The 24240-nt window shown below is 38.1% G+C and overlaps 2 protein-coding genes across 3 annotated transcripts; one reads left to right on the top strand and one right to left on the bottom strand.

Moving 5' to 3' along the window:
• Positions 1-161: 161 nt before the first annotated feature.
• mrpl27 (mitochondrial ribosomal protein L27) lies at positions 162-2029 on the bottom strand. Its single transcript, XM_079850958.1, has 4 exons — positions 1911-2029; positions 1399-1524; positions 1177-1250; positions 162-544 (listed from the first exon to the last, which is right to left on the bottom strand). Exons 1-4 carry the CDS (start codon positions 1948-1950, stop codon positions 338-340), a joined length of 447 nt encoding a protein of 148 aa, XP_079707084.1. The 5' UTR covers positions 1951-2029; the 3' UTR covers positions 162-337.
• eme1 (essential meiotic structure-specific endonuclease 1) lies at positions 1981-14099 on the top strand. 2 transcript variants are annotated; one of them, XM_079850957.1, is made up of 9 exons: positions 1981-2039; positions 7394-8124; positions 8277-8404; positions 10976-11065; positions 12581-12705; positions 12924-13071; positions 13170-13285; positions 13389-13578; positions 13719-14099. In XM_079850957.1, exons 2-9 carry the CDS (start codon positions 7422-7424, stop codon positions 13893-13895), a joined length of 1677 nt encoding a protein of 558 aa, XP_079707083.1. In that variant the 5' UTR covers positions 1981-2039; positions 7394-7421; the 3' UTR covers positions 13896-14099. The 2 variants fall into 2 exon arrangements, with proteins under 2 accessions (XP_079707083.1, XP_079707082.1); XM_079850956.1 differs by having other exon boundaries at positions 1984-2057.
• The last annotated feature ends 10141 nt before the right edge of the window (positions 14100-24240 follow it).

Below are 24240 nucleotides of genomic sequence, written 5' to 3'. Positions count from 1 at the left end.
GTAACATTTATGTTCACAATAACATTTAACATTGTTTCCAGTAGCTTTCCACAAATGCTGATTTTATTAAAGAGAACAAATATTTCTAGATTGTAATATACATTAATTTGTATTTTATGATATAAAGTGCAGGGTATTGAACATAATAAAGTCACATGGTGTTAAGTAAACATGTTTATTAGAGTAGAACATACAGTGACTGTACAAATAAAAATAAATTAAATATTATCCATGTTAATTTTCAGACACATTTGAGTGGAGAGTATCAAAATATTCCAGGGTGGATTACCAGTAAAAAAAAAAATCCCGACCAAACTGAAGCTGAAGAAAGTCTTTTTTATACCATGTCCACAAGAGTAAATTTATTCTCCTGTTTTGTAGGAATGACATTGATAAAGGTTTTGTACAGAACGGCACCCTTGGGAAGTTTTGGGATCACATCCCTGGCTTCGGCACTTCGTGGTAGAGGAATGTACACCTCCTTGGTGAATCTGACAATACCGTCCTCTAGGGCATAAATTGTTTTGTTGGTTCCAATACCAACCTGTGAGGACAGACAATGAGAGAATAATTTCAGATAAGGGAAATGAAGGCTATTTCCAATTTTACATAATTGTATGGTAATAAAGTTTTAGAATTTTAAGAAATTTTAAAACAAAGCAGCATTATGATGTAAAATTACATCATTATCAAATTGTTCACACTGATAATATAATTTGTAATGAACAAATTGTGCTTTTTATTTAATTAGAAAAAAAGCTAAAAAGTTTTACTTGTGATCTTAGACTTTTGGAACCTACCGTATCAAGAAATGTTAAAAAAACAAACACATTATAATAAAACTAATAAAAACAAAACAATAAATGTAAAAACAATAATTTTCAAAAATGAATCAAAGCGACTTCCATCATAAAATATGCTATATGCTGCTTTTGCCCTGTCATTGTATGCTTGTACATTTTAGGTACTTGAGCAAAATGTTAAAAGTAAAACAATTGTGATGCACAAAATAATGAAATATAAAAAAAGTACAAAAATATCAAACATTTGTTTTGGTCAACAGAAACTGACATTAATAAATTGTATAAAATTACAACAAATCAAGTTACACATGATAACTTCGCATGATCAGACAGCTATAGCTATATAACAGCTATTCATAGGAAGATATTTTACATGAGCTCCAGGTTGCCAGCGCATTAGACCCTTGCGTTGTGTTGCGAGGATGTTGCCTGCATGTACAAAGTTCCCTTAAAAAAGGAAAGACAAAACATGTGCAATTATGCAAGATAATGGAGGACAGAAAAAGACATTTATACAAAACCTAGCTACAGTAAAGACTGCACACAAAATCGCTGTGTTTCTAATATCATTTCAAGTTCAATAGTCAAAAAGTACCATCTTGTTTCTTGAAACCGTATCTGCGGCCAGCACTCTTCCCTCCTAGGTTTTTGCTGCTTCCTCCTGATTTCTTTGAAGCAAATCTCGTCAGTACAACTGTGGGTGTTTGACTGAACAGAATGTCTGCAAAGACACATAAAAAAAATCAACCTGCAACATGGATGTTGAAACTTTTCTTCACGTCATAACCATGAATTTGTTGTGTTCTCAGCATTAAATCAACCTAATCCTTAACGCTCTGAATTGCCATGAACATAACATAAGACGTAAGATCAGTCAGTTTATAATCTGTTGAAGCTGCTGTCAACATTTCAGACATGCTCACTGTGCTGTTAGGAAATGGTGGCTTATGCTAGTACCAACTCGCACAGTCATTACAAAACGCTAAAATATAAAGTGCTACATTATTCCACATCAGCAGCTATTATTCAAACATGACTTACATTATACGTGATATAATTCGAAAAAAAAAAAGAAAAAAAAACACGAATAATTGTCATTCTACTTACAGGCTCTGGACTGTAGCATCAAGGACGCGAGCGCCGCCATCTTGAATGACGTGAGTGTGACGCAGCGGGCGCGCTCCCGTGATCCTTCAGAAGAACCCGCGAAGCTGCGAACTGGAGAGTTTGGCTGGCGTGAGTAGAGAGTAAAATGTAAAGTTTGTAAATAGTGCATATTTACTGCTACACTAGAAGGGTATGAGAGGATGCTGAGTTACTTGAGCATTTGTATATTGATATTTTTGTGGTCTGCTATATTAGGTTGGAAACTTGCTGCAGTCTTTCTGTTCGTGTATGCGAATGTATAATAATATAGTTGTCTGGAGTCACACGCGTAAGTTCTGTTCTTGGTTTTGACTGAATATTGCGAAATCCGCACTTTGGAGGGCCCTGTTTTAACAAAATATTAATGTCATTTGTTTGGTAAAGTAACCATATTTTCTTACTAAAACACCGTAGTTACTACAGTGTTTGTTTTTACAATGTTTAAACTGTAGTAACGCGTTAGCTTGATATTATCCAATCCATCTATGTAACGAGATAAAACGAAACGCCATATTCTGACACCGTTTGAATGAAATCCCAATTTAATAGTATGATTTTACAGTGGTAGAAGGCTATTAACGTCTGTAGCAACTCTTCTTTTCGATTGTCTGTGATATAATAAACATGGTTGTGAATTCTTCCGGTTTAAATATCACAAGTTGCCAAGCTTGCTGACAGATTAGATTTGGTTGCAAAAACTTTCAGAATGATTGTGGTTTGAGAATGGGTTAAAATTGGTGAACAGTTCACAGTATATATCATTTTTGTCTGTACATTTGTGAATCCGTTTTGGAGATAAATTACAGCTGCATATAAAAATAAAAATATTAATATATATATATATATAAATAAATATATATATATATATATATATATATATATATATGTGTATATATATATATATATATATATATAATATGAAGACTTGAAGGTTATTGACTGAGTAATATAAACAATTTGTGAAATAAAAAAGGTTACAAATGAAATATGTTGCTAAAAAGAAAATATATTTTATATAGTTTTATGTTGTAATAATACAAATAAAATAAATATAAAACTACACACACATACTTATTTATTATTTATATTATTTTGTGTAGGGGTGTAACGTTCACAAAATTCACAGTTCGATTCCATACGATACACTGGTGTCACGGTTCGAAACGTTTTCGATACAGCCAAATTTTTTTTATTATTTATTTTTTTATTAAACCTAATAAAACCTAATATGATCATTTTTTACTATGAGCAATGATTGAGCTATACTTGACTCTTCTTAGGAGCATACAAAACAAAAACAGCTCCTTGAAAAAAAATGAATGTAATATTGTAGTAGTTATAAACAAAGGTTTATTTTATTTCAGATTTACATTTACAAAACTGATTCACAAATACTTCGTAAACGTCAGAAGTGATAGTGAAATGTTTGTGTGTGTTAATGAATTCCAATCAGTCGTAAATGGGACGCGCGTGCACGCTCATTCTCAATTACCATAAATCCCGCCCATTAAATCCGACTGACAACTATATATGGGCATCATATTATGACACCAAACGAAGGATTTCAACATGTCTTCTCAAAAGCGAATGAAAAAGAGAAATTTCTCAGATGCAGAAATGGAACTTTTATTATCAGAAGTTCATTCAAAACGCCACATTTTATTTTCAAGCGTACCCAGTGGCGTATCAGGTCCTAAAAAATAGGAAGCTTGGCAGCATATTACAGATGCAGTTAATGGAGTTTCATCTGTTAATCGAACAGTCCCAGAAGTGAAAAGAAAATGGTTCGACATGAAGCTTTACTGCAACACTTGTGACTTGCTGACTTGTGTTCTGTTTGCAGATGCTATTACTGGCTCTCATAATAAAAGTATAAAGAAAAACCGTAGGCTATGTAATTACTATATTTTTCAAAATGCTGTGTAAATATGTACCCGATTAAGGTGAATTAAAATGTAGCCTTATTAATGAGCAAAACGTTCGGATGTTAAACGCACTATTTACACGTGGCTGGGAGCAGGTGTAGATTTCTTTCGTACCAACTAACATTTGGAAAATACGAACATTTTAATGAATCCGAAAATTTACGCCAGAACCACTTTACACACGATTTACACACAAATTTGTTCTGCTCGTGTTTCATGAATGAGACCCAATGTTTCTCCTGGTTTCCACGTCAGCGCTGTTTGATCCGTTAATATCGGAGAAATGTGAATGTTTCTCGCTAGATCTCGCAGCGATGTTTTTACTTCAGTGGCGAATTCAGAAGCTTTCTTTACTGGATCTCGTAACACTGTGTAGTAAAGCCCCTTTCACAGCGCCATGTCGCTATCTCTGTACTGTGAAGTTGCTTGTGGGCGTTCGTAGTGCTGTCGCTCTAATGTTATTGGTAGACTGCACGTCTGGCCACAAAATACCATTACAAGTGATATAAAACTATATCATTTTAATTTGACTAGGAATTAGGCTCAAAAGAAACAGTATGCTGTTGGGAGAGTGTTTTTATTAAATCATTTAGCCTACTAGATTAATGATCGATCAATCAACAAATTAACTCATACTGTCATAAATTACTAAAACGTCATTCGAATTTGACAAATAATCAATTTTCTTGTCCCTAATAGTCAACATAATGCAGGGGAAACTGTAAAATGAACAGCAGCAGTGCAAAACTTGCATCATAAAATTACAACACTCGAACTAAATGTGTGAATTAAACTCACTGAGACTGTCGACAGTTTCTTTTCCATGCATCATTTTATTATATCCATGTATGTGGTTACAGTCAAATCATATAAAACAGTGAAATCGCCCTAGAACTCTTCTGTCTTGCCTGCCCTCGAGACGGTGACGTGAGCTGAGTTCCACTGAAAGTCTTCTTTCCTATTGGTTGTCGCTCGCGAAAATCGCTTCTCATTTGCATAAAATTTCTAAACTTTTGTCACGTGTCTCGCATCGCTTGAGACGCCCACATTCTGTCGCCAATGGTCACTGTCGCTCGTGTTGCCGGAAGTCGCCAGTGCTCCATTAAAATGAATGGGATCGTGTCGCTTTGTCACTGCGTGCCGCTGGCAGTGTGAACGGGGCTTAGCCCCGGATTTCCATCAACTGCGGAACGGCTGCGGAACGGCTCCGCTGCGTGTCGGCTCCATGCTCCGCCGTCCTTCAATACCCACCAGGTCTGGATTTGTTGTGGAACGGCTGCGGCCGTGACTGACAGCTTAAGTCACGAGGATCCACAAGATCTCGCGAATTCACGTATGATCACGCGATATAAGTGCTAAATTGCTGCGGAGCTCTCCGGCATCTGGTAAAAATTAGGGCTGGGTATTGTTAGGAATTTCACAATTCGATTCGATTTCGATTCGATTCGATTTCGATTCGATTCAATATTGATTTATTAGCTTCGATATCGATTCAATAATAAGTAAATACACAAGTAATTAAGTACCTGAGTATATTTTTAAATAATGTGTGCAGTATTACCAATGTTTAAGAACAAATTGACCCCAGTATGTTTCCTGTCATGGTTTATTTAGCAGAACAAACAGTACAATATTGTACATGTGTTGAATATAAAACACAACTGTAACAAACAGGTGCTTTATTAACACCTCTAAAGTGCATGTAACTGTAAGTAGTAGAAAGTATATTTATTTCTTCCTATACATTCAAGTTATAAAATAAATGTTAACAGACGCACAAAATGTGCATACTCATAAAAAAAGTGCAATCATATATTATAACATTACAAAGTGCTATTTTGTCAACACAATAAATAACACTGCCAATTAAAAGTTCCTATTTTTGCCCTGATAGTTTAAAAAACATGGCTACAAGTGAGACTGTGTATCGTGATTCTGTACTATTCTGCTAACGTTAGTTGAAAATGTATTAATGTTATACAGTAACTTAATATTACTCTGAGAGAGTGTGTGTGGTGATTTATGTGCATACATGTCAGCGCGGCATCGCTCGTCAAGTTCGTAGAGAGCTTATTCAGTCCATTTTAAATTCTGATTTTGGCCGCCTCTCAAATGGGTTAAACCATAGATATATTGCCTGTGAAGTTCAAGTAAATGCGCTAGAAAATCCGTGCTCATTCATGGATGTGCATTTATAGCATGGACGGAGAAAGCACCGACGCCTGCATGATTTAAGAATATTATAATATTATATAATCTACATAAGAATATTATAATCCATCTGTTCCGTGAGAGCAGAACGAACAAGCCTTTATTGACGTTTTTAAATCTGAAAACTCCAAAAAGGAAAAAACGAAATTGTCAGACATCCATTAGTGCATGTTCACAGAGGAAAACAACTGAAATACAGCGCTGGTTGTTCTCTCGAACGATACTCGACGACAACGACGGAATCCTAAGCCGTGGGCGAAGTAACATTAATGGGTGTATTAAATTGTATGAAATAATCCCGGAAAAAAAGCACAAAACACTGCAGAGATGGCAAGTTCAGCAGCTAAAATTTGCTGAGGTGAAGTGACGGCTAGTAACAGCAGACAAACGGCTAGCATTGACATCAGCGGGAATCCATCTGTCACTCAAGTGGCTACACCCTTAATTATGCAGAACTTTAAATATTAACAGAGAATGTCTCTGTTATTAATCAACTAAACGGATGAGTTATAAAAAAATTCACCCTCCTCACAGTTGTTATGAAGGGCAAAATTAGCTGTATAGACCAAAGCCACATAGAGATCCATGCTGTAAACATGTTTTTTTTCTGCTGTAAGAAACGGGGAGGTTGCCGCTTGCTTGTACAACGCTGAACGCTCTCACTAGTGTGTTGCCCACAGCGCCGCCACTGGCCGGCGGGCTGAGTCGATTCATAGGATTTGATGAATCGATATTGAATTGAGAAACAAATAATTGCAATGCATTGATGAATCGGTATTTTTACCCAGCCCTAGTAAAAATAGAAGCTCCGTTTCTGCTCCGGAGGGCTGCAGTCAGTGAAAATACACACATTGACTTTAATGGAAACCTATTGACTCCGCAGCAGTTCCGCAGTTGGTGGAAATTAGGGGTAACAGTGTCGATTGATCAAGATCGGCTCGCGCTGCATTGGTCCAAACTGATAAACGGTCCATGAAGCACAAAATAACGGGTAGCGCAGTTTCGTTCCGCTTTCATTATGTTTGTCATTTGATGTTAGGCAATGTTGTGGTCGCGCCTGCAGAGCGCGCTTGTCGCGTGCCTACATTTGAAATAACGAAATTTTGGTCAGCAGGAAAAATGGTCCAAAGAACCTTTCGGTTTGTAATGCATACTGAACCAAAAGCCTCATACCGAAAGGTTCAATACGAATACGTGTATCGTTACACCCCTAGTAGACATATCAGCAGGGCAAGTACAGATCTAAACTATATCAGAAAATCTGTGTTGGTGAGACTTGCATGTGTTTTAATTTGAACTTTCCTTCAGACTGCAGATCTTTGGATTACAGCTCAGCATGACCTGCATCAGTAGACCTGGATTCCTTCTAAGCGACAGCGACTCCAGTGATTCAGAAGAGCTGCCTGTGTTCGATTTCTCACAGTCAACATCCAGACAGGCCAACTTGGTGGTTTTAGACAGTTCAGACTCAGAAATGGCTTCTGTTGCTGATCCAATTTCAGCTCTAGAGGTCCACGCCTCTACTGGAGCTGCTAGAAGTGACGTGTTGATGGTCAGTAGTGAGAGCGAGGAGGAGGAGGCCATCATTCCCTTAGCTGTGAGACTGAAACAGAAACAACGTGGTCTGGGTACAGTAGCCACAGCTGCAGAGGAGACTCGAGCTTTCAATGTGACTCCTAATGGATATTCACACCTCTTAGATGTTCCAGCACATCATATCAACCCCGAGGCCCAGCCAGTTGAACATAACAAGATCTGTAGAAATATAACAAGGCAGTGTAGCTCAAACAACACTGCACCATACCTCAGAAAAGAACCTTCACCTGAAGAAGAGAATGGCACTTACCTGGCCAAACGCAAGAAAACCCCAGCAGAAGTGGAGGCTGCCAGACAGGAAGCCCTGAGGAAACGAGCAACGCGAGAGCATCAGCAGGAAGAGAAGGAGAGATTGAGAATGGAGAAGAAAGCTCTGACTGATGCTGTGAAAGCCCTGAGGCCAGAGGAGTGCATCAAACACATGGTGGTGACGGTCGACCCAGGTAGGTGGCAGTGCTCATCTCTGCTGTCACAGTTTCTTTCAGTGTTAGGTGCGCTTTGGTACTTTACCCGGGTTGTTAAAAAGCATTGGCATGAGGTATTAAGCTGCATTTTCTGAATGGATTAGTATTGATTAGCTGTCTCTCCCCCATAGGCCTGCTGCAGCTGGAAGGTGGCGGTGCTCTCCTGACTTCCCTGCACGCAATGGGCTGCAACTGTGCCATAGAGAAGCAGTCTCTTCCTCGTAGTGTCACCTGGGCTAGACGCTCACCCTGCCCACAGGCACGACAGCCCCTCTTACATACAAATGCAACTTTTACCCATATTCCTTGTCATTGGCTTTGAGGTGCAGACAGTGCTGAAAATTATAATAAATCAATTATTTTCCTGTTATGGCTGAATATTAAAATTAATCAATTAACAATTACCACTGCACACCTGCAGGTAATAGATAGGTGCATAGAAGAGAAGACCAAAAAATAAAAAAAATTATAAAAAAAAAACAAGGAAATTCCGCACAATATATCAATACTTGCAAAAAATAAAGTATCAAAAAATATTTATTAGCAAATGTTTCAGGCATCAGGCAACTTCATCAGGTATTACATTTTTTAAAGATGGCATTTAACAGTGTTAGTGTCATAAAATGGCAAAGGTAAACTAAGGCCCTGTTTACACCTGGTATTAAGATGCGTTTTGGTCGATCAGCAGATCACAAGTGGACGGCGCTAAATACAGGTGTAAACGGGGTCTAAAAACGCTTTGAGCTTGTCCACTTTTGACCACATCCAGAGGTAGTTGAAAACACATTTGACCGGATTGCTTTTGTAGTGTGTGGTAATGTGGTCGAATGTGTTCGAACAGCCCCAAAAGACCACCTACTCTCCACCTACTGGCTGAATGCTTGAACATTATGGGAAGATTATTTGGTTTGAAGATGAAAAACGTACCAATCACAATATTCTCTCACCATTCCTGATTTCTAACACGCACTTGCAGCGTTCGGCTGGTCTTGCAACTATTAGAGCAGAAACGAAAGCTGATGATCTCCGTGTGTTTTTCTGTTTTCCCGTTTACGTTCACATGTAAATTGCGTGAGCTTATTTTGTCCACAAGATCTGAAAAAGTCCATACATTTACCTGCCCATAGACCAGGGTTCTCCAACCTGTTTTCATTTGAGAGCTACTTTTTAAAAATGAAAGTGGCCGAGAGCTACTCATGTAATACAATACTTAAATCTCTTAATTAATGTCTCATAACTCTCATATTAACAACTATCCAAACTGTTTTAGACCTAAAATAGTTTTTGTAGGCCTATGTCACTCTTAAATGTCAGAGAAAAGAACAGAATCAGAGAGACATTTTTTTATAGAAAATTGTACTTTGCATATTATACTGTAAAAACACAAATATATTTGATTTTAGTTTATCATAACTAGAGATGAAATGGCATGAAAATTCCATTTCATGATTATAGTGACCAAAATGATCACGGTTATCACAGAATCCTGTTCAAAAAGTACTAATACTACACAATGAAATCAATTCACCAAGTTTTATGTCGAAAACCAGCAATTAACAAATAAAATTAGCATCAATATGCTCTTTTTGTTTACATAAACATTAAAATAATAACATTAAAAATGATGGCCTGATTTTAAAGGAGTGTCTTGCAACATGTTATGATCTAACATGTACAAGTTCAAATAAAGTTTTGACAATTTTTTTAATAATTTTTATAAAAAGAATGAGTCAAAAAAGATAAATTACTGACATTTACAATGCACATTAGCTTATCTTTTATTATTAATAGTAAAATTCGGTCCAATTTCCCGTAGCGTCTGTCGTTGCTATGCAACCATGCACTGCGCTTTCCACGACGACAAAGAAGTTTTAGTAGCTAAAACATTTACAGTTTTAGTAGCTAAAATATTTACAGTTTTAGCCGCTTGCGGCATTCTGAAAAGTTGAGATTTTTTCATCTCGCTGCGCCTGGTAAAAATGAAATAACGTACTCGAGTGCGCAAAAGACGTGATATGTGAACGGCCCCTTGGTGAGCTACCCCCAATCAGGCACTGGTAGCTCGCAAGTGACGTGTTGGAGACCCCTGCCATAGACCCTCCCCTCAAAATAAATCAGGACAGAAGTGGTTGAAAGTGGACAAAAGAGACGGATTAAAACACCAGGTGTAAACGTCTACATGTGATCCGATCGACCAAAACTCATCTTAATACCAGGTGTAAACAGGGCTGAAATGTAAAAATAAGGGAAATGAGTATTAACAATTAAATGCAAACATTTTTGTTTAGATGATGTAATTGCCAAATAATCACTTATCTGCAATATGTCACCCAAGGATTTCCTGTTGAATGTCATACATACAGATACTGAATCTCTGACATTTAACATTTCAAATACATGAATATAGCATTATAAGATGTTTATCTAACGTTTGTAGATAAAGAAGATTCTTAAACATCTATGTGGCATCTCAAATCTGGGCAGAAATTAGGAACAGCTAAACCATTGGTTCTCAACCTGGGGGCCGGATCCCACTAGGGGACCGTGGCAAACTTCTAGGGGAGCACCAATAAGTTCTAAAGTTATTTAAATGTATATAAAAAGTTTTATTAACATATTGTAATCTTAATTAAACAGCATTAAACTGACGTCATATTTTTGAGATTTTGTTTTTATCACATTAGAAGTGCCAGAAACCCAGTTATATATTAGCTTAGACGGGAAGCATTTTGAGTGTCTCAAACAAAGGGCATTGGAGTCAAAAAGGTTGAGGACCACTGATCTAAATAATTTTACACTTGGTTTTATAGTTCATTTGTTTTGTTTGCAGACTGGTGAGATTATGTCCATTCCAGACTCACATACTGTAATTCACGTTCCAGTGGATGACTTTGTGACCATGATTAACAACTACTGCAAGGTAGGCACATTATGCTCGGCGGCACGGTAATGGCATGGTGTGATTTCCTATTGGACCTTTATGATTACTTAATTAACCATAATAGAATAATTTTTTGATGTGCTGGATTTGCCGTTTTTGTATGATGTGGCAACTAAAGATGAAATTAAAAGAGCTTTGTGCCGAAAGGGCAGCAGAAAAACCAGCAGTTATGACCTTTTCGAGAAGATTCAGAGCAATTAAGAGTAATGAATACAATTACGGGATCATCTCTCAATTATGTAAAAATTATCCATAAGGTCTTTAAATTGTCCAGTTTCTTAATCTTTGAGAAATGCATGTCCCAGAATTTTGACAGCATAGTTTTTCCCACAGGATTTTGTGAGACTGGGGGGTGAATCTCATTTCCTCTTGGGTCCGGTGACGAGTCCCACCAGAAGAAAATTGTGTACATTTTAAAGTTAAATTCATCAATCTGGTGCACAATGTGGAGAGTTAAAAATTAAGAGCTCCGACTCATGTTCGGTGTGCAAACTGAACATGAGAATAAAGTCTGTGAATTGACTTGTACCTGAACTTTAAATGAGACTTAACCCTCTTTTTAGTTGTGATATAGTGTCTCAGTCTACATTACATTCACACCTGTGTTTTAGGAAGCCAATTACAATTAGAATGTAATAATACTAATAATTTTATATTATTATTCCTATGACAGTAATAGTATTGTAAAACGAATGCACTGTTAAATAGTACTAAAATAGTAGGGTACAACGGGGCTAAAGGCGAACCGGGGTAAAAGGCGCATTTGACTTTCTCTTTTAGACCACTGGATGGCAAAAAATTCTGCTTAGTTCACCCAAAAAGGAAATTTCTGTCATTAATTACTCACCCTCATGTCATTCCAAACCCGTAAGACCTTCGTTGATCTTCGGAACACAAATTTTTGATAAAATCCGAGAGGTTTCTGAACCATGCAGCAACGTCATTGCAACTTTGAAACATGCTTGCGAGCATTAGATATCCCTTTGTGGTCGATATCCGCCCTCAATGCTCACTTTTGCCAAGCCCGCACTGAAGCAAGCTCCGCGGCAGACTTCTACTCGACAGTCAAATCGGTGTTACGTCAACAAAGTGCGGACAATGACTGGGTGTTTAGGGTGCCATTTGGGACAGGGTCATTCCTTGTGAACTGAACAGTACTGAGAAGCAGAAAACACTGGATCAAGTGTGTACTTTGCTTTGAAACACAGCGCAAACGGACTATATACTTTTTTTAATTAAATCACTGTCTTTTGCGATTTGATTAGGGCACAAAGCCATATTGCGCTTTTGATTTTAGTTTGTTTGACAGCTTTAGTTCATTTGGAGCAAAACACTGTTAGATACCTTTTATGTTATTAAGAGAAGTTTTAAAATATTTTTAGTTCATTGTGAAACTGTGGCAGCACAGAGTAGATTATGGCAGGCCCCCAGAGTCTAGGAAATTAATGGTAAACACTCTCTGTCCTTTGTGGTGCTTTTCTGTTTTTAACGTAGAGGCAAAGCAACAGTGTATTGACCGAGAGCGGCATATCTCTGACCACCTGGATCCAAGGACTTATGAGCAGGAACCCAGGCAGAACCCTCAGTCTGGTCGTGATTGACATAGAGAAGTACTTCAGGTGAGTGACGTACTGAGAGTGTCAGTTGTATTTAACCTGAAACATTTTTTTTAAGATGTTTATGGTGCGTTTTACCCAAGAGTTAACCAGTAATGACTTTAAAGACAAACAAATCATAAAACTAAAATTTACATTAGTACATGCATGTTATGATTTATTTTGACAAACTAATGACGTTTATAATTGCTTAATTTAGCGTTAACAATGCTCTTTTGCAGATCCCAGAGTTCAAAATGTCAGAAGAAATTCCGTGAGGCAGTTCTAGGCGAGGAAAAGAATGTGGGACTTCAGGGAGGGCAGAAAAAGCGAAGAAAGAAAGGCGATATCAATCAGCTTCCAGAGGTCTCGCGAGTGCAGGTTGAGGAGGTAAGCTGAACCACCTCTTTGGCAGGCAAAATAAATTCATGGCTGTATTTGAGGTCCTCTGCTTCAAATCACTCTTTCTTCTCTCACCTGTCTATCAGACTTTGGTAGACTTGCAGCTGCAAACTGGTGTGCAGGTTCGGTTCCTCTCTACCTGGAAAGACTTCACTGATTATATTACCATGTCAACCAAAGCAGTAGCCGAGGCTCCGTTCAAGTGAGTGGGAAGACACTGTTTCCAAATGTATTGCTTTCCAACCAGCTGTATCTTTAGCTACTGCTGTTTATTTCTTACTTTTGATTATGTTTATTCTTCCCAGGCGGGAGCGAGAGAAGACTGGGTTCACATTTTGTTTGGAGAGTGAGTGGGCAGGGGGTCAGAAGGTGGACCGCACAGGGAACGGCCTTCTGCAAGTTTGGAAGAGACAAATACAGCAGTTGAACCGTGTCAGCCCTGATATGGCCAGTGCTATACTCAGTGCCTACCCGTCTCCTCGGCTCCTTGCTCAGGTTAAATCTGTTTTTAATTCTGAAGTGTCTTAACAACATAGAGGCAACCCATTATCGGCAAACAAATTAACAAATGGCACATTTTTGTGTAAATCATTTTATGTTTGAGATTGAGTTTTTATGTATATTTGTTACTTTAGGCATATGCACGGTGCAAATCGGAGCATGAAAAAGTTGGTCTGCTGTCAGATGTACTCATTCATCGCGGAGAGGGTGTGACATCTACAACCCGCAGAGTTGGTCCAGAGCTTTCTAAACGGTTGTTTCTTATGATGACGTCACATGATGACCAGCAGCCCCTTGATTCTGCTGTATAGGTTCTTCTGCCTTGTACATATGAGTCAAAAGAATTGTGTTATATTGACTCAGTGCAATGTTGGCTTCATTGAGGTATTTATTACAGGTCAGATATTTTATAAATTTCAAGCCTGAATTTTCCAGATTTTCAAAGTTATATTTGTCTTTTTTTTACTGTAAATCGTTGCTATTAAATGTTTCTTAATGTACCCAAACCATTTTTCTTCACCTCCATCAGAGCTAGTTTTCCTCAAGTACCTGTGGTCCAAACCTTTCTGTACCTCTACACTAGAGGTTTCACTTTTCCTGGAACGCTCTTTGAGTTTTTTTTTTTAATCCTAATGGCAAATAACCTTGGCTGGCAGAAGCCTTTTCAATGTAAATCGGAAATGCAGTAAATTCTCAAAAATGTTTATTTCAGAAAAAAATTAGTATTTCATTTGCCACATTTGAAGCCCCATGTTTAATGTACAATTAATTCCCTTTATGTTATCTTTACATGTTTTAGCAGTACTAAACAGGGCGTTGTTAATTGCAAATGCAACCGTATAAGTTTTGGCTCTTTTCCTGTATAAGGCACTACTGCGCGCCTTTCGGAACGGACAAAATGGCCCCTTGAGCACGCCATACTCACTGTCTAAGGACTGTTGAGGCTCATGGCTCATTTCCAGCACATTAGAGAATGGCACCTGACCAAGGAGTGTCGTGTTGCCTGAAACGAGCGGTGGGGTAACGAGCCGTTAAATGTGCTTAAGAGATGAGCTGCATGCTTCATCCCTGTCCCTGAAGGCAGTATTTCCTCTACAGTTTAAGGGATGGCATAACAAACTATGGCTAGTAGGTGTGTGCTTGTGCCGAAGGGAATTATATGAGCAGAATTATGGCAGCTTGAAAAGGGATCACCTTGGAGTGATTGTTTTGCTGAATAGTATGAAATCCAATTTTCGTGTACTCTGAATGCAGACTATAATAGCTTTTATGACCTAGAGTCTGCAGTGCTAACATCTTCACTGGCTTGTGAACGGTTAAATGGGACTTTCATTTCCAAAAGGCAGTTATAGGATATTACAACTTACAAAGTACAATGTAACTCATCTAACCTAAATGTTTTGGAGGAAATGTTATGCAGTTTCTCTCTGCATATGTTCCATTTGCATCAACACGAATATCTGTAAGTGCAAAGGGTCTGTTTATCTTCAGCTACTGGATGTGCAATGTGCATATACGAGTCATGACTACTCCACATGATAGATTAGACCCGTATAGCATTTCTGTTCAGCAGAGTAGCAGTTTCTCATTTCTGGTGCACACAGGATTCTTCCTGCTTCTTGTTGGAGATTAATAAGGATTGGGAGTGGCGGTAGGTTAACGTCGACCACCTTCACTCACAGTCAATAGAGTGGAAAGCAAAGCAGGGCTGTTCGTCACTGTCTTTCCCTGGATATTCTCAACTCAGCTCATCTCTTGGACAAATGCACCTTCTTATCGGCCGCCACACAAGATGGAGTGCCACAGGCAGTGCTGTTTATGGTTTTGTGAGTCTGTTTTGTTCCAATTACAGTTTCATATTCTCGGCAGAGTGAGGGCACTTCCAATTTCGTGAGTTGTGCCACAATAATGCCACCTGTAGTGTGCTGGCCCACCGACGACAGTGGCATAATAACACATTTCCTCAGGCAAGTGATATGCCAACAAGGCAAAGCGTCTGATATTATCCTTCCATTGCATTTTCAATGCGTTGCGCCTTGGTGCTTGGTGAATCACGATCCACTCAGAGCCACTCACTAAAACAACAAGATAGAATGTCAAAGATTCTAACAATCTATTTCAGAGCATGAGTAGGCCAGCCACTGTGGTATTGGTTTCTTTGCCACCAGCGTTCAATCAATGTTTCCTGCTTCTAAAATAAATCATTATTTGGCTCTGCTTCTGCCTTTCTTTTGTTCATTTGCAAATCAGACGCAAGTGATTCAAGTGTTAAGATCCAGCTCTTCTGTGAAAAGAGATGCAAAACCGTCAAATAAAACAGAGTTAGAAGCTTTTTAACTTCTGAGAGAAAACATTGCATTGTTATTGCAGGATTTTGTTTTCTACCTTTCCCTCTTCTACCAGCTTTTTTTTAGATTGCACATATGTATAGTGTTATCTTCTCTCACTGTGAAATTTTGTTATTGTTTTTTTTCCAGCTGGTTGGCTGAGTTTTTGATTGCCACATGAGGGCAGAATTGCTTCACACTGACTGTACACTAAATAGACCGGTGATTCCACACTGGTGTTTCTCAACTCTTTTATATTAAACATCACATAGTGATCCAATAGCAAACCTCAAGGTATTATCATGATATAGACTTGTCTGTGTTGTTTGAGTGTTGGATGCTGCTTGAATTTTTATGGTTTCTTGTTTTCGGCAACCAGTAATTCACTGCTCAAGTTTACCCTCCGTGAAAGTGAGCCCATATTTAATGTAGTCTGGGTTGTTGTTGTTTGCATTGTTTTGTTTGTCACACAACCTGTTCATGTTGCCTTATTTGGATAGATCAGAGATTCCCAAACTTTTTGTCAGCCAAACGCCTTTGATTTAAAATATTTACTTTAAGTACTCTGAGATTTTAATTTAATATATTTCATCATTTAACAACACATTTTCATGTTCACAGCTCTGATGTTAGTTAATGGTTACATGTCATGCAGGGAAACAAAATATTTCATCTTTTTTTAGTAAGTGTTTTATTTAGATTTATTTTAATTTACATTTTTATGATTTAATTCATTATTAGCTTTTCATAAAAAGCTTTATTAGCATTATTAGCTTTTTCATCCTAATGAACCACTAGAGGTTTGCAAATCTCGTTTTAGGAAACTATATAGATGATACAGTGAGTGATGAATTTGCTCTACAAAGTTTGATTTGGTGCAAATCTTTTAAAATTTTCTTATCCAGTCACATGCATGATTTATGTACTACTGCAATGCTTTACTAGCTTACGTTCCAGCTAGCACTATCAAGCCTTTACAGGTGATCCAGAATGCAGCAGCACGTCTTCAATCAGCCTAAGAGAAGCCATGTCACAGCCCTCTTGGTTGTCAGCATTATATTTTAGGCTCAGAAGGTAGCATGTAGAACCACCTACCGTTCTACACGCTCTTACCTAAACACTCTACAAAATGTATGATTCTCCTTATTCCCTTCAGTCAGTCAAAAAGTGTGATACCTGGTGGCAACATCACAGCACGGTGTGGAATCTCCTTCACAAAACCTCTACACTCCCACGATGGTGGAACACAATCTTCACCCAAATTGCACACCTCTTCTGGTCTTGTACCATGTAAAAGAAGATTGTATACTTGCTATAACCTGACCACAAATTACATGTGCAAAAACTTCTGTTTCCTTATGTAGGTAATAGGTGGTAAACATCTGATGTTTTTGTTTCAAAAACATCTCATTTTTTTTCCTTTGGCTGTTGCATTTTGCTGCTTTTAGTGGCATGTTTGTCCTTCACTGCTCTGCTTTTCAATAGCTTTTCCAGGTAAACATGCACTAGATGAACATCTGTGACTGTACTGATGTTTATGCTCATTTCTTATTTAAGTCTTTCTTTAGACCTTTTCTGATTGGCCGTACAGGTAATGATTCACCCAATGTCTCTAAAGCATGATGACAAGTGTGTTCCATTGTCTAAATTTCGCACGTCACATCACTAATTAACACTGCATAGTGTATCTACAGAGATGGCAGCCAAGTGATAGTTTAGTGATACACTGCAGGTCACGTCATTTCAACATGGCAAAATACATTGAGGATGACCCACACCATACTGTATGTAATTATTATTATTTATTTGTTTATAGAAAACTATTATGAATTCGGCCTTCGTCTCATGTGTGTAACACCATTCAGATGACTCTTATTTCTCTAATAAAATTTCTTAATGTGTATGACTCAGTAAGCCAATCAGAAGAAGCTTGGGAGAGGGAGGTATAAAATGTCATTTTTGGGCCACATGTAAGAGGAGGTGCTATTTTTATAATTCAAGCTGTATCTCGTTTTTTTATAGGCTATATATGCAAGAATGAGTTCTATGTGAACGGCCGATTAATGTGTAACAGACAAATTTGGAAAGAATTTTCTATTCATCTACAGCTTAAGCACATTCAGTATCCTCAAAGTGTGTCCACATTACAAAGGCCATGGAAAAACCAGATAGAGAATTCCTTTGATGGTCCTTAAGAAATTGGATCATTATCTCTGTTTTCCGCTCCCTTTCTCCTCACAATCCAAGTTTCGCTGTGGGAGGCTCTGATCTCCCTCGGGTGCTTGAGAGTTTGAGGCTGCTACGTGGAATCAGGCCAGGGCTCAATTTACTTCAGATCCCAGGCCTCAGTCCTGCAGGGACCCATAATCAATGCCCACCTCTCGCCCTCCTCATGATCCCTCTCCCGTAGCGACCTGATGCGATCGCTAATTGGGCTATTTGTGTGGAGCTGAGCGAGTCTGACGTTCTTCCTGCTTGTCAGTGTGTGTGTTTTATGATGTATCCGGGATGTTTACTTATTTATTTGAAGCATGCACCTTCTGGAGTCTGTAAGGTGGTTTGATGGACTGCGTCCCGGAGGAGTCTCCTGAGGCTGTCTGTGTGTGTACGAGCGCGTGTCAATGTGTGCTAGACACCTAGCCGGTGTCCTGCCTGCTGCCGCTCAGTATTCATTACACAAAGTCACCCTCTGGGGCGTTTTTATTAACATTCCAATCAGTGCCGTGCCAGATTGCTCGATCTGCAGAAACAAATTGGGAATAGTCTTTGATATAAGGTTGAAAACACTCTGACAAGAGGAGGCACACAAATATGAATTCATGTGCATGGCACATATTGAGATTTGGTCAATGAGCCAAGGCAGGGCCAATACTCCTCTGTTTGTTATTTAAATGGCTTTGCACAACACCGGCACTTGGAGTATCTCTTTCACGTGCTAGGAGATCTTGTTCCACAAAAACGACCAGTGGGAAGCTGTCGGTTCTTCCCGAAGTGATAGGCACTTTTCAGTTTTTTTCTCGTGATCCATTGTTGTCTTTATTTCCTTTTTCCCTGCAGCTGACTGATTCTCAGAATTGAGGTGCTTGACAGCCACCGTCGACGGCAAAAGACACACTTTATTCTCACAGGATCCCAGCGGTGAGATGAAAAGATGAAGGTAAGACAAAGGGTGTCATTCATCGTGTCTCTCAATTCACAGGTCTGTCACACTCCCCTCAATCCGCTGAAGGCTTCACAAGGCTTAGTGCTTGAGATTCTTTGGTCAATAGCTGTACTTGACCTTTTACGGCCAAAAAAGTTTGTACGTGTTGGTGCACTTTCCCACAGTGTGTGTCATGAGTATGAGTATCGCTTGTCCCTGATAGGTCTCGGGATCAATCCGAATTCGTGTCAGTAATATCTTCTCCCAGCTGCTGTCCTTAACCTGCTGGTCAGTTCCTGTCTGAATGACGATAGTTGTCTCTGAGCTGCACAGGATATGACCTAGAATGATGATGATGCATCTTTGGGAATGAAAAGTTATGACAGGAAATGAATCTGGTGATTTTACACACTATTTCTCCTTTTACTGAGCTTGCTGTCCAAGGTTACATGCTACTTCTGTTTTCATCTTCAATTTGTCTCAAACTAAAGGGAACTAGTGTTGAAGGAAAAATACATATATTGCCTGAGAATCTGTTTGAATGCACTGATATTAAAATTATGACCAATACCCATAAACCAATAATTATATTATATTATATTATATTATATTATATTATATTATATTATATTATATTATATTATATTATATTATATTATAACTATTCATAGTTTTTAAAAGCTCAACTTTCAGTGAGCCATCTAAAAATGATTAAATATGCAATTATACAATATATACAGAAGTTAGTTTTCTATATACAGTATAGGTATATACATATATATATGTACTCAATATATATCACCAAAGCTGCATTTATTTGATCAGAAATACAGGAAAAAAACATAATGTGAAATATTATATAAAATATCTCATGTCAGTTGAAAACCAGTACATTTTACATCCCTTAAATCTGTGCTTTTCACTAAACTTATAAACTATTTCAAATTCAATTTTAATATATGTTTTTAAACATGTTTGAAGATTAATAGCATGTCCTAATAAAGTTCATAGTACAAAAAACCCTCTTTTCTGTGTGCGCAATAACAACTTTTTTCATTAATCGTATGAACAGAACTTAGACACTGAGGTCAGTAAATCTGCTTATTGCAATGGGGCCTTTTCTCTTTAAAATTTCATTTTTTATTTTTTTATGTTTGAATATTTAATGTAAATTAACTTTGAGATAAATATGCTACAGTAAAACACTCAAAATATGAGGAAAGCCTGTGTACTCCACCTCCATTCCCATTAAAACCACACACACACACACACACACATAAAAAAGCTTACTGCACTCTGTAAATCCTTTTTTTTTTATTCGCTGTGAAGGTGAGAAAGGTGAGCATTGAAAAAAAAAAGAAAGAAAATAAATGGATCCTTTTTATCAAGAGCCTCATACAGTGCATGTCTTTCTTCAGAGAAGTTCATATATAGGAACCGTGAACATGATGAAGTGAGGCTGGCTTTTTCATCATGCACCAAGCTTCAGTGTTATTCAAATGCTCAAGCTGGTAAATAATTCAGGGAAGGTGATGTACTTCATATTTCCTGAGCTTTGGGATTTATGTAATTTTCCCAACACCAAATGGTGATTGATAGACAGATAATGATGTAATTATCTTAGTGAGACTTGGTGCTCTCCTATTAAAGAGGATAATGTTGCTGTTGTCCTTCTGGAATTCAGTTGCTAATTTTACCCTTTAAAACTATTACAAAATGACAGCCGACATCCTGGAATGAAGGGATCGTTTAAGGCGTACAGTCTGATGGCGTGATACAAAGGTTAAACTCTTCTTTTCCAAGCCAGTTTGTAAAAGTTGAATGTAGATTCTTGCTCAGAGCTTTTGAAGGATTACATCCACACTTTGTTTTATGAAAGGACCAAAAGGTCACATGGCTTAATAGAGAAACCAATTACTTGATAATGAGAATGTTGATCAGCTGAGTCCTCGCATTGATGAATCAGATTTCTTCACAGCATTTATTATTTATCATTTCCAATTTATGGGCTATTAGAAACATTCATTCTAGTTGATTGGCAAGAATCTGTATGGCATTTCTCTTGCGATTTGTATTTGTTGCTATCAAGGTTATGGATGTAAAACAGAATATAAACACATTTTATGCTCTGGTTTTGCAGTCTGGTTCAGATCAAAGTGGACAGAGTTTCATAAACATCTGAAAGCTGGAATACCCTACACGACTTTTGCACCAATTTTTGGGCACAGGCTAGCTTCAGATTATGATTCTATCTAGTTGGAGAATATCAGACATGTCTGATATTTTGAAATGACTTTAGAATACATATCAGGGATGGAAATTAACTTTTTTGTCCACCGGCCACTGTAGCTGGTGGATTTCAAAATCTACCAGCCACTCAATGTTTTTACCAGCCACTTTCTTGTTTTTAACCAACAATATGTAACTGCATGTGAAAATTAATACTACAAGATCTACAATACTTAAGCAGTTTATTTAATCTCAAGTCTCAATGAAATACTGACATTTTCTCTTTCTCTCTTATACACTCTTCCTCTCTTATATATATTTCTCTTTTTTACCTGGATGTGGCATTTGGATGATTCGTGGTCTTTTATGGCTTCCAGTTTTAGGTTTTTAGTCCCAACAATGAAACTATTAGGCCCTGTTTACACGAGAATGCTCGCGGGTGAAAACGTCAAAATATTTTATCAGATGTGCCTTTCGTTTAGACGGCGACGGCGTTTTTGGGGCTTAAAAACGCAAAAAAGTGAAACCACCCTCCAGAGTGGAAATCTTAAAAACGCTCCACCATCGCATTGGTGCGTTCACACCGGACGCGAATAGCGCGTCAGGTGCGAGTGATTTCAATGTTAAGTCAATGCAAAGATGTTTTCTCTGCAGACCTCTTAACGCCTGCGATGTAACGCCACATTTTTTTTGAAGGTGTGCCTCCTCTAAAAGTGTCCACCGTCTGTGTGAAACAGTATGCTATATTTATTTACCCGCCACGGTGGCCGGTAGGTGAAGCGAGTTTACCCGCCACAACACAAAATCACCCGCATTTGGCTGGTGGCGGGTGCTAATTTCCATCCCTGATACATATTGTTTGCATCTGCTAGCAGCGAAGCACATGTTTCTGCATGTTGAAAGTCTGGTAGCGTGTGATCCGTAATCGTTTAATGCATGATGGCGAGTTTTTCTGTAGTAGTTACTAAAGCCGGTTGCACACTGTATGATTCATAACAGTCCTTTACGACTGTTGTTTGTCAGACTGTATGAACAGGATCCCCACTGTAAGCCATGTCACACTGTAGGATCTCAGTTGTCATTAACATACGGCAGTCAAGACGCGTTAAAACCGGACGTGTGCAAGAAGACTCGTCCGGAGTTGTACATCATCAATCCGTGACATGTTAGGTCATCGTGAGTTGTATTTACATACGGGATAGAAATGGTGGCTAGAAATTCTGATCATGGCTTAAAAAAGAAAACTGGGAAAAAACGAAGATGTGTGTGTGTGTGGCAGTGGTTTATTGTTGTCTCACTAATTGCGTCATCAGGTTCTACACTCCTATTGGTTTTTGATTTGACGGTTGTCGTAGGAGAAGCCACAAACTGCACCTCAAAACTTCTGATACTGACAGAATTTTCATCTGAGGTTAAATTTGTTCGCAATGGTCATTAATTGTCTGTCAGTGAATATGTAGATTTTGGTTTAGGATTGGCTTAGATAATCCTAATCTTTTAGGATTCACAAAATTTGTCTCAGACGGCCAAATCACGGCCATGATAATACAGTGTGACACAAGTTGAGAAGTGTACATGCATAAGTCGCTCTGTGTGAGAACAAATCTTTTGCTTAACTAGTTTTAAAGGCCCCCATATACTAACAGCGAAGTTCTTTTTCGTTCTTTACTTAGGGGTAAAAGGAAGTTCGAAATACACGAGCAGTGATATACTGTTAGCGAACATCCGACGGCGCCAACACTGCTGATGAAGCTTTCCTCTCAATAACAAAATAAACACAACAACATTTAAAAAACTGCAAACATTGTTCAATAAACAATAAGAAAAGAATCTGATCATAGCAACGTGGATATGTTTGCAGTTCTGCAATTCGGCAAAAGTTGAGTCATGTTTATTTATATAGCACTTTATACAACAGATTGCTTAAAATCAAGCAGCTTTACAATATTAAACATAATGAAATAAGACGCTCACACTGTTTTTCATAAGTACAACTTAATTTTATACTATAAACCAGCTCTCCAGTGTGTTCATGTTTTCACTTGCGGACGTCAGACCTTGACGGGCTGAACCGGAGAAATGAACCAGAAAAGATTCCCACATGAAAGAAGATGGAGCCTCCACACACACCTACCTATAACGTAATCACCACGGACTAATGATAGTACAAAGGTGTTTACCAGCTGTAGCAAACTTTTCCGGAGAGTTCACTTTGGCAAGCTGTTTCGAACTCCCAAAACCAACTCAAACTTAGTTTTGGCCTGATTTTATTTGAAATGATGTCACAGCAGTTCTTCGACTTTGCCTGTCGATTTTGGCTGAAGTAAATTGGGGCCTTAAGGGGCGTTCAGGGATTTGCAGTGACAAATAGAATAGAAGTCATTCATTTTCAATGAGAGTTAGTAATTTCCAGCGACATGAGAAATATCAACTTTTGGCATTGCATTGTGGGCATGTTCAGTGATGCAACGCAGTTGAGAACACTTTATGCAAATGAGTTGTGATAAAATTCTGTGACTACCAACAGAAGTAAAGACACAGGAGCACACGTGATCCATCTCCCGTGAGATGCTGTAGTCAAGTGTGGGAAAGTAGTTAATGCAAATGTATCTTGCCACATATAAACCGTCTCAATTGTCTGTTTAAAGTTTGATTCATGCATTGATAATCATTCTTGTCTATGATTTGACTTATACACTGCTGCAATTTATATTCAAACTCTGCCTCTCAGAATGTTAATATTAGCAGCAAGAAAGCTCATCTTCGTCAAATTAAAAATATATAAAAAAATATATAAATCTCCACCTATACACTTTATGACCATCAGTACAGTCATTTAGCAACCCAAACCTTTCACAATCATGCATACTCTGTGTATAGGCCCTTTAATTAGCAGGCAGCCTCTATCAATATGCAGTGTATTGAAATCTCTTTTGAATTCCTGCTCGCTTTTCACTT

This window comes from Squalius cephalus, assembly GCF_949319135.1.
Source record: "Squalius cephalus genome assembly, chromosome: 19".
In the NCBI taxonomy this organism is placed as follows: domain Eukaryota; kingdom Metazoa; phylum Chordata; class Actinopteri; order Cypriniformes; family Leuciscidae; genus Squalius; species Squalius cephalus.
This window is presented reverse-complemented; position numbering and strand designations above follow the sequence as displayed.

What these genes read in the sequence shown, in the direction of transcription:
- mrpl27 (XM_079850958.1), bottom strand. Translation starts at nt 1,950, where the DNA reads ATGGCGGCGCTCGCGTCCTTGATGCTACAGTCCAGAGCCT. An exon ending in CGGTTTCAAGAAACAAGATG is followed by an intron (nt 1,251 to 1,398) that starts GTACTTTTTGAC and finishes TCCTTTTTTAAG; the next exon opens with GGAACTTTGTACATGCAGGC. An exon ending in GCTGGCAACCTGGAGCTCAT is followed by an intron (nt 545 to 1,176) that starts GTAAAATATCTT and finishes CTGTCCTCACAG; the next exon opens with GTTGGTATTGGAACCAACAA.
- eme1 (XM_079850957.1), top strand. Translation starts at nt 7,422, where the DNA reads ATGACCTGCATCAGTAGACCTGGATTCCTTCTAAGCGACAGCGACTCC. An exon ending in GACATAGAGAAGTACTTCAG is followed by an intron (nt 12,706 to 12,923) that starts GTGAGTGACGTA and finishes GCTCTTTTGCAG; the next exon opens with ATCCCAGAGTTCAAAATGTC. An exon ending in CGCGAGTGCAGGTTGAGGAG is followed by an intron (nt 13,072 to 13,169) that starts GTAAGCTGAACC and finishes CCTGTCTATCAG; the next exon opens with ACTTTGGTAGACTTGCAGCT.